The sequence below is a fragment of the Poecilia latipinna genome, unplaced genomic scaffold, assembly GCF_001443285.1.
Source record: "Poecilia latipinna isolate Pla-1442-1.1 unplaced genomic scaffold, P_latipinna-1.0 Scaffold420, whole genome shotgun sequence".
Classification (NCBI taxonomy): Eukaryota; Metazoa; Chordata; class Actinopteri; order Cyprinodontiformes; family Poeciliidae; genus Poecilia; species Poecilia latipinna.
The window spans coordinates 131,012-144,284 of NW_015113036.1; the positions used below are offsets into that span (position 1 = coordinate 131,012).

General features: G+C 38.3%; 1 protein-coding gene across 1 annotated transcript; it reads right to left on the bottom strand.

Moving 5' to 3' along the window:
- Nucleotides 1-8,631: 8,631 nt before the first annotated feature.
- Nucleotides 8,632-9,802, bottom strand: tcap (titin-cap (telethonin)). The gene is made up of 2 exons (XM_015037803.1): nucleotides 9,537-9,802; nucleotides 8,632-9,452 (listed from the first exon to the last, which is right to left on the bottom strand). Exons 1-2 carry the CDS (start codon nucleotides 9,683-9,685, stop codon nucleotides 9,062-9,064), a joined length of 540 nt encoding a protein of 179 aa, XP_014893289.1. The 5' UTR covers nucleotides 9,686-9,802; the 3' UTR covers nucleotides 8,632-9,061.
- Between the last annotated feature and the right edge of the window lie 3,471 nt (nucleotides 9,803-13,273).

Genomic DNA, 13,273 nt, shown 5'->3' on the forward strand with positions numbered 1-13,273 from the left:
ATCATATGTCATAAGAGTCAAATGGCCCAAATTGGGATCAAAACGACAGTAAATGGAAACAAGGAACAGAAAGTGTTCAGAAAATGTTATAATGGAGTAACTCTCAGCACAAACCTGGGATGTGTAGCACAAATCAACCGTTTTAAGGGGATAGTGCCATTATATCATAATGAAGTGCAGATGTTGGGGCGTCTCTATTTGGCCCACCACAATTTTTAGTTTCGAGATCCAAGCCTTAGAAATGTGAGCGCAGGAGTCTTCATTAAACTGCTTGGCAGAAAAAAAAAAAAAAAAAGACGTTTGTGTATTAGTCTGAAAACTATTTTGTCGCTTGTTTTTGTCCTTTGCTCTATGGAATACTTTATTTTTACAAAATGTTTCAGTTTTTGAGTTTGATTTGTTTGTTTCTCTTAACTTTTTTTAATTTATGAAGCAAAAGAAAGACAACATTCTTCTTCTTGATTTAAGAAATTTTCTGACATTTTATAAATTATAATGAAAATAGCCGCCCAAGGAGAAATAAGCTCTCTATCAAAGGTTTAGGTACAGGATTACAAGATGGTTTCCTTGTGAGGCTAAAATGAAAGACTAAAAAAAATGGCAACGTGTGAAAGTAAGTTTAAGATTGGAGTATGAAGAACTTTGAAAAAGGTAATTTAAATGAAAAAAATTGAACAATTATTTAACCCGCTACTTCATGGCTGAAAGTCATAAGTAAATAAAAAAGAGGAAAAACACTTTTTCACAACACTGTGACTAAATTCATATAATTATCTGAAATCTTCATGAGCTGCAGGGACAGCAGTAGATAATAGGAGGAAAATTATTTTTAGGACATTCTGCCAATTACCGCAGTTTATCAGTTTTCTCATCTCACCGAGCCGGTGATCACCTGCCGCTGTGATGCTACTATCTTCCTGCCTTTCCTCCTCCTCCTCCTCACTGCTCGATGCCTGCTTTTGTGTCACTTTGCCCACACGTTGACAGGGGGGCTTTTAAAAATAGAGATGATCCACCCAGATTACAGAGTTTTAATTACAGAGCTGGAGATGCGATGGGGGTGTCTCAGGCCTCTTCCACTGACAGGGTGTTGGGAGAACTCAGACGGGTGAGGAAAGCTGGAAGGCACAGAGGTATAGTGAATTTAAACTGTGTGCTAATTAGTGCCGTTTTACATAGTGAGGTTTTCAGGCTGTAAACGTTTATTAGACGTGTACCGCTGGCTGTGCTGTGCGGTGAAAATGCACATCTTGGGTGCATAAGGAGTTATTTTTAAAGACCCTCAGGAACACGTGAGGTCAGCAGAAGCAGGCATGATCAATTAGCCATTTAAGAAGAAAAATGGCTTTAGATCAAAATAAATTGTTTTTACTCGATGGCTTCTGTTTGTTCTCAGACTCAAAATGAGCAATGCTGCACATTACTTAGAAATATCAGCAAAATTACATTCATAATTTAAGATTTCTGCCAAATCTGCAAAAGTAAAATGCAGGGATTATGGGATGTTTGACACAGCTGAATGAAATGTCGAGCTGATATTTCACAATATAATGAAACTAGAGAAACAAAGAATGACTATAAACAAGAAATAATAATAATATAGAAACACTAAGAAGAACTGCCCTAAAGGAAAACAGGAACAAGACAGATCTAACTAAAGTAAGAACACAGAATAATAATGAAACTAGAAGCAAATCAAACTAAAACAACTCAGCAACCCCGGATCCTAACGTTGGAGCTGCTGCTGTTGCACATAGAGTGCTGAAGGGCTTGGACATGCAAAAACATTGTTACTGAATTTTTTTTCACAGTGGACCCTTGAAAAATTGTCTCCCACCATAACTCAGAGCAAATCTTTTGAGTAACTCCATATAAATCAAGCATACTCTATTTCCATTTAGCACAATAAAAAGTACTGGTTCCATTAACTTGTCTACAAAGTAGCTATTAAAATATTATTAAAAGTTTTGGTTTGAGACGGGCTCTAAATGTACAAAATCTGGCAACTAGAACTGTTTGCTCGTCCCAACCAGGTTGTTAGTGGCACATTATGACCTGAGGTGACTCTCACAGGCTGCTTTTGGAAGCAAACCCATTAAACTGCTGCAAGACAAACTTTCAATCGGCCGAGGAAATTTCTGCCGGTTTCACTCAGCAGGAGTCGGCATCCTGCAGAGATCACATCGAGAGTGCAACGAGCCGCCCTGACAGAGGTGAAAACGAATCTGAAAGCGTCAGTGAAACACCTGCAGACATCTCCACACATCGCTCTGTTCCTCTACGTGTTGCCACAGCGATGGCAAAGCAATAACATCACGGAAGAAGAGTAGTCTCTTTTAATTTAATTTCTAAACTCACGTGGCAGCTAATTTGTACTTGAAAACTCCAGACCACATGTTTTAAAGTTTAACGCATTCCTTTTTTTTTCTTTTTTTTTAACTTTAATGCATGCCTCTTGACATTCATGAAATCTTCATCATTATCTGTATCTTGGAAAACCAAATCACACCCACTATAATTCACAAAGCATTAGAGAACTTTGTAGTGGGTTGATGGTTTTTATAGTTATCGCTGCATTTTTATGTCCCTTAAGCATCTTATCCATTCTTTTGGCTCCCAAAATGAGTTTAATTAACAAACAATTGGTACAGAGGGTCAGCGTAGTGATCACAGATGGAGGTAGAGTGTTTATTGTTGTGTGGGTGAATGCTTGTGCATATGTGCCAGCAGACTGTTACTTATTTTTTGGCACCTCGATTAGCAGCAACTGTACGTGTTTCAGTACTTCAGAAAACAGGTTAGGATCACACGCTGAGTATCCCGTAAATAATTTTAGCTAAAGGTGGCACATATGGTGAGGATGGAAGATATTTATCCGCATTCCAGGCTGTAAAAATCCTTAGGTGCTTTATTCAAATTTAGACTCGTCTGGAACAGAATTAAAACTCTCAATCCTTGTAATAGCTGTAAATCCGGCCTTCCCATTAAGATGAGTTACGCTTTTAATACTTTGTATCTTTAGGTAGATGATTCTTCATTCGTTCCTTCTTTCCTGGAGTGAAAATTTACTTCTTATATGAAATGATTTTTACATTTTACCTTTACTCTCCGTGCGCCTGCAGGCAGAGAGCCTCATTACCGTCCGATGGCTCCTTTCCGGGTAGCCCATCACTGTCCTGCAACATCTCCCAGCGACCGTCATGATTCCCAGCTCTGCTACTTCAATTAGGGCCCAGTGGTCCCGTCAAGAGGAGAATGGCAAACTGTCACCGCGCACAAACTAAACCTCAGGATTTCACACTAACAGCATTTCCCGCCTGCCTGTCACACTGCCTGCATGTTTGCAAAGGTTCAGATATTTTATTAATGGTAAACTCAGCAGCACCGAGAACTATATAAAACATATGTGCATGAGTTTTGTTTGGGGGAGTGTTTAATAAATTCTTGTTTGAGTTGTGTCTTCGTATTTTCAATGAAGTGTTCAACAAAACGTCTTGAAAAATGTGCTCATTTTGGGTGAGGAGGGGGATTCACCGACTGCTAATGGGAGCAGAATCTTTTAAAAAGTTTTAAGGATGTCACAGCAAATGTTTTCTGTTTCCTGTCGGGTTTGTCAGCATGCCACATCACACCACCTCTCATCCCTGAGATGTGAAATTGGATGGATATGGGAAAAACTTTTCCATTCTTCCCATTTCATCTCGATAGATTCATTAAGGCAAATGTTTGTTATTGGAGAAATGAGAAGATTCTTTTATTTCACACCTGTTTTTTTTTTTTTTTTTTTTTTTTATTTTTAACATCAATATTATCGCCACACCAGCTACCATGGCAACTCCGGCAATAACTCAGCTTGTTTCTTTTTCCCCTCAAGGACAAAATTAGCACTTCTAAATTTAGCTCTGATCCTAAGCTTAATGTTAATGACAGTTTTATTTTATGTATGAAAGAAGAAAAAATAAAAGGTTGAAATATACTTAGCTTTTCTCTAGCAAGCATAAAATAAACAAAGACAGATGGAACTAAATAACAATGGTTAGCCACATGTTTACAACGAGTTTTTAAATGTCACCAGGAGTGCAGGGAGCGGATCAGACCTATATATGAGGCACAAAGCCTATTCATATTGCTGGGAAGGAGTTAAATTATTTAGCGATGTGAGTCACTGCCGAACAAACATTGAGTGACAGGGCGGTGAGAAAATTGATCTTGGCACCTCACAATGTCTACCTCCAACAGACACAATGTGTGTTAATCACCTGGAGCTGCCCTGAGGGACGAGGTCAGAATAGCTGATGACACGGATAAGACAATCAGACCAGCTGCACAATTTGACACATTTTTATTTGTGTACCTGTGAGTTGATTCTGCTGTTTGTCAGGTATTCATTTGATCTCTTTTGAGTCTCAGATAAGTGTTTTTTTAATTTAAAGTTGATTGCATACTTTGAACTGCAAATATTTCTTTACAAAAGATATTGGGAAAATCATTGGAAAGAGAGTTTTGGATCTTATGAGGTGTCTTTTTTTTTTTTTTTTTTAAATAATAGCACCAATCTCAGAGAACTCAGTCCAAGGCACAAGAGGCACAACAAATGAACTAACACAAGGGAATAAATTAAAATAGGAAGATCAAAGTAAATAAACAACAAAGAATGATCAATGTTGAAACATAAATGAAACCCAAAGCACAGATCATAACAAAACACAGCAGCAAATCTACAACAGATTTGTTGTCGGTGGAGAAAAAATAAATCAAGGAAGTTGCAACTCATCCAATCAAAGACCCCAACCTGACTGTGCTGCTGATTCACAGAAGCAAAATGTCTGCAAACTTCAATGAACTCAACAAAGTCAAACAGAAAACAAGTCGTTGAAGTTGTTCCTACATCACTGAGTTAGCTCAGGTTTTTGCATTGTTTTTTTTAAATATATATTTTACACAAAAAATGAATGTTTACAGTCTCCCTTTTTAAAATATTAATTTACTCAGCTTAGAGTTTACCATTTAGTTGTAGACATTTGGGATAAGGTAAAATAGGTTGACTCTAAAATGGCCACCACATTTAATTTTAAAACCTAAAGAGAAAAAAAAAGGAAACATATGAAATTTAGATTTATTTATTTTTTTAGGCTCTAGTTGCCTTTATTGAGTAGAATCTGGAAAGACCGAAAATCGAAACGAGGACAGCTGCATCGAGGACAACAGCCTCTGCACATGGTGTGCACGCTCTAACAATTGAGCTACCCAGCGCCCAAGAAGCAGGAAGTTTTATAGGATTTTCTTTCATTAAGTCAAGTCCTCACAGACCCACATGTCATTGAATACAATGATGGTGACCCACTAGTGCATCGATATTTGAAGCCTGTCCTGTATGTGTCCAGTTCAGCAGATTTCCTGCATTAAGCTACATCCATTATTAAAACGGTGACAATCCTGCCACTTCGCTGCAACAAAAACACAAACGATCAGATCTTGAGCTTTTCTATTACACTTGAAGTGACAACTTATTACGGTTGATTCAGCGTATTGGCTGTCAAATAAGTAAAAGGTCAAATCTGTTGTTCTGAAATGGAAAAGAGGTGGGGGGTGCATTTATTTTGTGGAAGATTTCAAAAGAGTATATGTAAGATTTAGAAAAGCTACTTTAAAATATTGGTGGAAAAAGTTTGACACAACATATTTTTTTGTTCTTTTTTAAGTACGTAATATTAATTCTGTGTGTGAATGTGTGTATTGATGAATGAATGAATGAATGAATGAATGAATGAATGAATGAATGAATGTCCTCTAGAGTGCTTTGGACTGATGAGGTGCTTTACAAATGCAGGCCAATTACCATTTACCACTAATTGCTGGAGTTTCAACAGGATGTTATTGAACTGAAAATCCTTGAAGCAGTACGTTTTATCATCTGCTAAATGGAAAAAATAGGTTTCAAAAGATGTTTTTTGTAAACAATTGTTGTTGTTTTTTTGCATAAATGGTAAAATTAAAATATTTTAGTTTTTAAAAAAGTAAGATTTTAATAATGCTAACTCAAATCTGCCATATTTGTTTGTACAATGATCTTAGCCTTGGTTTTTCTGGGGCTTTTAACTTTTGTTCAAGTAACATTTGCTACATCTGGTAGCATGTCATGCTACCAGATGAGAAAAACGTTACAATAAAACAACATTTTCTGAATGTATTGTATTTGTCTAAACATGTAAGATGTGCCTAATTATTTATGCTTCAGCTTTTCTCTTCAAATGTTTTTCAGTAGAAAAGGTAACTGAGCACTAATGGGAAATGCATCCATGCAGCTATTAAGAGGCTAATCAATGCAATAAACAAATGTAGCACTAAGTTTTGTGTTACATAAACAAAGATAAAATGCAAAATATGGTTTCTACTCATCCAAATTAATGTATTTTGTGTAAGACATCTTTTATTCTTTGTGAGTCTAATGTTGTTTCTACACTATGGCTGCAGTGAATCTCACCACACATCAACCTTCAGCCAAGTATCATCATCATTAAATGTTTTATTAAAGTATTTGCAGTAACATAGTAAGATGGTTCAGTTCACTCTTTATTATTGATCTTTTTAAATAAATAAAACAAGCAAATAACCAATTATTTCCATCTTAGTTTTAGTTTTATACATCCACATCTAATACCCAAACTATCCAGTAGGAGGCAGCAGCATATTTTATAAACTGATCTGACACAAGATGGATTTAAACAGAGACATGTTCCCAAAAAACAACTTTTAGAGCCACAGTGATGTACCCAGTAGATGTATTAACCAAACCTGGGAATAAATGTGCATCAAAATGACTGGTGTAAACTGCATTTGTGTCTTCAAATAATGCCAAAGCACGCTCATATAACATTCCACATCAGTACTAATAAAGGTGATCTATGTCTGTTGGGTCCCAGTTAACTTGTAGCGACAGACATGATGAGCTTGCCGACGCAACGAGCGCCGTGCTGCAGGCATAGCAGCTTCATGTCAACTTGTCTGTGACAGAACAGCTGATCTCAATTCCAGCATTCCCAAGCATGCACTGGAAATAGTTTCAGGGTTCATTTGCAGTTTGAAGACTGGATGGTGCAGTGACATTGCAGAGTGGGAAGAGCAGTATTTTAGCAGGCAGCGGAGTGGGAGGGTAAGTTTTAAAGATAGGGAGTGAAGGCAGCGTGTCTGAATCTCTGATAAAACACTAGGATTAAGAGCTCCAGTGGGTGGAGACAGTCAACATGGCTGTCTCCAGGGCAGCTATTAATATCAAATCGAAACACCATACATTGTTCCTCGCAGAGAAACAACCCAGCGACAAAGGAGTGATGAGGCCCTTGAGTCAGAAGAGACGAAATAGACAAACAAATATGTTCAGAGGAGGGACTGAAAATTAGTCAAAAGGTGCCGCTAATGATAAAAGCGCCGATATTATCAGGCAGAGAAAAGTATCGAGTTCATTTTGATCCATGTTTGTTTGATCCTCATATTTCACACCAAGATTCTGCTTATGCATCACTTATTCATTTAAGACATACCTTTGATTACTGTGGTTTATAAGACGGGCTGAGATACAATCCTTAGCAAAAATCCCACTGTTTGATGGTATCAAGTTTTTAACACAATGATTTAAAACAATAAATATACATGATGTAATTATTTTTCTCTACAACATAAAAGCTACTTCTTCTACATTTGAAATAATAATACTTTATACTTATAAGTAGTTATTATGTGCTCACTGTGGAAAATATTATTTGTTTTCCCCATTCTGCTCCTTAAAGAGAAACACGGCTCTAACAAGTTTATATTGGCAGCTCAGTTGGCTGTTGGCTCTTGCAGAGCCTGTGGTTGACAGCGTTGGAGACACGTCACCTGCAGTTTTAGACAGCTTTACCTAAATGATAATAATAGTGAGTAGCACTCCTCAGTTTTCCTGTCTGTCCATAGATTCAACAACCAGATTTCTCCTAAAACATCCACATTTGTGTTTCTTAAAGGTGAAGGAGTTGTATTATTATTAATATTTATATGTAAACACCTCTGTTCAAGGGAGCTATGTTCAATGTTTTTCTTTTGTTCCCCCTTTTATTACTACAGGTGTTGTTGTAGGTCCTGTTTGAAATTGTTGGACGGGGAAAAAAAACACGAGGTAGCAAAGTATTTTAAAGTTTTAATTGTTTTTGTGCATATAGAATAATAACAAACTTTAATTTTTTATATTAAAAATAATACATCTCTAAGAAAAAAAAGCACATTACACAAATTCAGTATCATTCACTGCAAACTATGGCTGATCATCTATTAAATCAACTAAGAATGCGTCTCAGACAATAAAAAGGATTAGGATTTTCCTAGCTTATTTTGATCGAGTGTATCTACACACACACACACACACACACACACACACACACACAAACATAAACATTTGTACACCAACAGTGTGCGACCATGCCAGTACATTCTCTTCTCTCCGCTTGGATCAAAGGTTGGCAGAAGATTCTGGATTCCTGGAGGACAACCAACTCTTGATGATATGCTTCCTCCCTCCTCACACCTCTCACCCTTTCTCTTTCCATCACACGTCCCCCTTCGTACATGAATGTTTTCCACACATGAATTTCTGTCTTTTTTATCAGATAAAACAGGCTTATTCCACTGATTTTTGTTTTCTATTAAATTTGCACTTTTCAAAACAAAAGTGCATAGTGCAAACATCACACTGAATATCAGTGTTTCGGGTGTGTACACAGCTGGCCAGTAGAGGCAACGATAAACTCATGGTGCAGCTGATAACACCTCCTTCTCTATCACAATGCAAATACCTTCACATAAACATGCAACTCCAGAGAACAACTAACTCCAGCTTTAATCAAATGTGACATTAGTAGTACTAAAGGTTTGGGGTTACTTTCTCCATGTCACTAGCCTTGGGTCTATCTATGTACATGTTGGTCTAATCCGTTCTAACATGTTCTGCTGTGTGGAATCTCTAACCCATTGGTTAACCCATCTGTCTCTGTCTAACATCCCATCTTCTTGTTTTGTCTGTTTTCCCTCAGCCTCTTTGGGCTTCCTGGGACATGGAGCGACCGAGAGCTTTGGGTGCTTTGGCGAACTCCATGAGGGTCGGCTTGACGGGTGGGAGGTCTCTGGTGATCTCGTCCACGCTCCTCTTGCTGGGACAGACTCCGTCTGGTGCTGGGAAGGGCAGCAGGTCCTGCTCCGTGTGTGGGGCCCCGCGTCCCAGCCTGACGCCCAGCTCTGCGGGGGTAAAGATGGGCAAGGGGAGTGTGTTTCTCTTGGGCAGCAGCTGGTGCTCCCTCACCCCTCTTTCCACGGTGCCCACCCTGAAGACTCCAGATGGGCAGGTCTGAATCAGAGAGCGGCTCTGCCACTGCCGGGACATGGTCTCTCTGCGGGAGTCGTCGATCATGTTCATGGTCTGACTGTAGGAGAAAAGTTTGGGTTAGAAACTACAGAAGCACTCACTTGAGATGCATGTGTCATTGGGGCTGCTTGGTATGTCTTACCTGTCCTGCGGTTGAGTCTTGAGATGAACACTGTGCCAATCGGCGCTGTAGCTCTCCCGTTTTGCCTTGTTCTCCTCCCGAACGCTGCAGGTCAGCTCACCCCCCATCACCACTCCGTTTCTTTTTTCCAGCACGCTACAGAAAGGCATCTTCTCTGGAGATTTTAGATGATTTATTGCCTCCGCCTGGTTGAGGATTGAATCTTGGATGCTTCAGCTGGATGTCTCTCCAAGCTTATTCGCCCTTTCGGATGCGTCTGTCTGGGCTCAGGTCCGGCCGCTGCTTTTATACCCACTCTGTTGCTATTTCCGATCCATGTTGTCAGTCTGCTTTGCAGCGCGTACTGACATCTGACACCAGTCCTCTGTGGCTCATTCCCGGAGACCCCGAGGCCAAGCCGAAAAGGTGTTTACGGTAATTGTACTGAAAATCCCCCTGATTTTCAGATTGTGCTTGTTTAATCTCTTGGCCCAACTCTTTCCACATCAGCTGTGATTATAGAGAGGAAAATATAGACAGAGGTTAAACAAACTTCTGTCCTTGGGGACAGTAACAGTGACGCAGATGTTTATGAAGAATATTTTGGTCGTGTCAGTTGGTTGATTGGTTGGTTGATTTAGAAAAGAAAGGTTTCAGGTACATGTTCTTCTGGTTTATCCTCATAATAGAGTTCATAAGGATCTTATGCAACAACTGGGCTTCATATCAACAGAACCCCCTCGCCACCTCGTTAGATGTCAGCGAAAGCTCCCCCGCCTGTGATTCATTACCACGGTGACAGAGAACCACATAAGCTGTTGCGAACTCAGGTTACAGGCTGTGAAATACACACACATATATCTACCGCGACTCACCTCTGACAGTCATCTGCCGGTGTGAGGTTACTACCAGAGTCTGACTCATTCACTCACATGTGGCTCTGAGCAAGTATCACTTATTACACACACGCAGCATCAAGCATGCTCATCATAATAATACATGTTGTTGTCAATCAATCAATCAATTAGCAATGGATTTAATATGGATTTTTTTTTCAAGTTTTAGACTTTTAGGACCTTAAAATAGCAAAAGCTTTGCTGCAGTTTGTGTAAATTAATCTTATTCGTTTGCAGTGCTTTGAAGAATTAATGTTGCAGTTGAAACCAAGCTCCATTTTAGTTTTTTTATTATTTCACCTGTCTCTTTGCAACTTCTTTGCAAGCTGACACCATGTGTGCAAAACACTGGGGAATCCCCCTGGGGTCGTATCTTCAGTCGTAATAGCACTCCAACATGCTTGACATTTTGGAAACCTGGTAAGCCTCCAAACAAGGTTATTCCATGTGGACATCGTATATTTTACTGCGGCGACAGAAACCTTTAGTTGCTTTGATTTAAACCTTATAAGCAAAAGTGAACCTCTGCTATTTATGTGCAGATAGTGAATTAGCATTTAAATATCTAAGCACAAACCGAGAGTCCAATCTTATTAACCATCAAGCAATATTTGCGGCAAACTATTTCCAGTAACTGGTTATTAGTGTGTGCTGTACATTGACTCACAGGAAATATAAGCAACTCCTGGATGTTGGTGGGTTTCCTCAAATAGGTACTCAACTTCAGGTCAGGTGGAATGGGCCGGAGTCGAAACTTTGTTCTATGATATCAGTGAGCAGTTTTGAATGTTTAACCTGCAAAAGTGGCCAGATGTTTTTGGTCTGGTGCTCAGTAAATGAAAAAAAAATTGGAAAAAGAATATATCTGTTACTCTCAAACAAAAAGTGTTGTTGCTTGCTTTCCTTTGAACACAGCAGTGTGTTAAGTGACAGACATACTGAAGAATATTTGAACATTTCACATGAGTTTTTGGCCTAACTTCACAGGACTTTACAGTCAGTACAGTTTTTATGTTATTAATATAAATCATGTGCCTTCTTATCTCTAATCAGAAAAAGATCAATAAAAAAATACAAATTCAGTAAACTAAAACAGTGAAAGAGAGAAATAGAATCAGCAAATGATGAAAAATATATTTAACAAATTACATTAAAATATGACATAAATAATAGTAAAAAAAAAAAAAAAAATTTTCTCAGCATTAATAACGGGTTAAATTTGCATCCAGATTTTTATTAGGCCATTAAAACATTTAAATTTTTCTTCCAAACCTTTCAGATCAATTTTTTGACATTTCCTAGATTATTGACTAACTTTATAACAAAACTGGCTTGGTGCTTAGATTCATGAATTTGTGGCTGGGAATTGTTCTTCTAGATTTTCTGATAGAAATCAGAATTCCTCCTATCAATGAAGCTCTCCAGGTGGATTATTTTTAGTCAAGGTGGCAATTATATTGTCAGAGTAGCCAAGGGTGGTTTAGATTTGATTACTTTGATGATTGCAAATTATTACATGATCACTGAGAGGAGAAAAATGTTACAAATTACTTATTTTTGTAAAAAAAGAAAGAAAGAAAGAAAGAAAAGAAAAACATAAAACACAGTGATAGTGTAAAAAGGTTGGTATGCTCAGTCTCTCATTTACTAAAGTCTACATGACGCAGTTTCTACATACTCAAAAAGGGACCAATCAAGCCATATACGCCTAGTTTATGATTATAGTAACATATCACTTATGTTCGTCTGCAAATTTGGCTAATAACACAATATTTGGAGTGATTAATAGGTTTGCGGAAATTACTGATTTGTGAATGAACTGGTCGCTGAAAGCTTGCATGTATACAAATACAATTGCCCTTGGAAATGTATCAATACTGTTGTTGTGATCCAGTCATATCACAACATTCTCAGATTTCCAACGGCATGTTTGTACCTAAATGCATCTCTTGCTTGCACAGCAAAGTGGTGTGGAAAAATACCAGGACTGCATTCATCTATAGTTCATCTATAGGTCCCATCTGAATTTTAAAGACTTACAGACGACAACTGTTACCAAACCCCTCATGACCCCTGACCCCTTAAGCCGCTTTAACCTACCCTTCTCCTTTTCTGCTTCAACCACAAGCCATAATCTATTGCCCCAAACCCTCGTGACCCTTTGTCGTCACCTTTTAAAAATATCCAGAGTGAAGGGCAACAAGTGACTAACACAGATAAACAATGTTAGCGCTGCTGTAGAGTTTATTGCAGCATCTAAAACAGCACTAAAGCATGAAATTCTCTAATGTGAGAAAGTGCGAACATGTTAAAAGCTCATCTGATTATTCTTAGAAAATGAGATGAAATGACAGTGGCTTGAAACAAATGTTACTAACCTGAGTGCTCTCTTTCTGTCTTTCTTTTGTAAAAATGATAAGAATAAAAAGTTCTGAAAACAAACACATTTCCAAAAATTTCTTCTTTAAATTATTTTTTTTCATTTTCCATAGAGTAAGTAGTTCTGTGTGTAGTATAGCTGTCTCAACATTTTTTGTTGGAATTCAGTTCAATTGATTAATCTTCTCATGTGTAGATTTATTTTCGTCCACTTATCTGAGGTCAGGTCATGGAGGTAACAGAACCAGGAGGGAAAATCCCACAGCCCTTCTCATCAGCAAGACTCTTCTGTGTCTGGTATAACCGGAGGAGGCCTCAAACCAGAAGAAAAAATGTGATCCTTCCAGCAAGTTCTTGCTCCTCTCCTGGTTCTCTTCAAGGGATGTGTTGAAAAGCTTTCCGAAATCGTCCATGACGGCCTCTTAATCAGATGCATTGTCCAAGAGTCAGGCCCATTTCCAAACTGAATTTTTCCCCTAAGGT

What these genes read in the sequence shown, in the direction of transcription:
- tcap (XM_015037803.1), bottom strand. Translation starts at nt 9,685, where the DNA reads ATGCCTTTCTGTAGCGTGCTGGAAAAAAGAAACGGAGTGGTGATGGGG. An exon ending in AAGACTCAACCGCAGGACAG is followed by an intron (nt 9,453 to 9,536) that starts GTAAGACATACC and finishes TTTCTCCTACAG; the next exon opens with TCAGACCATGAACATGATCG.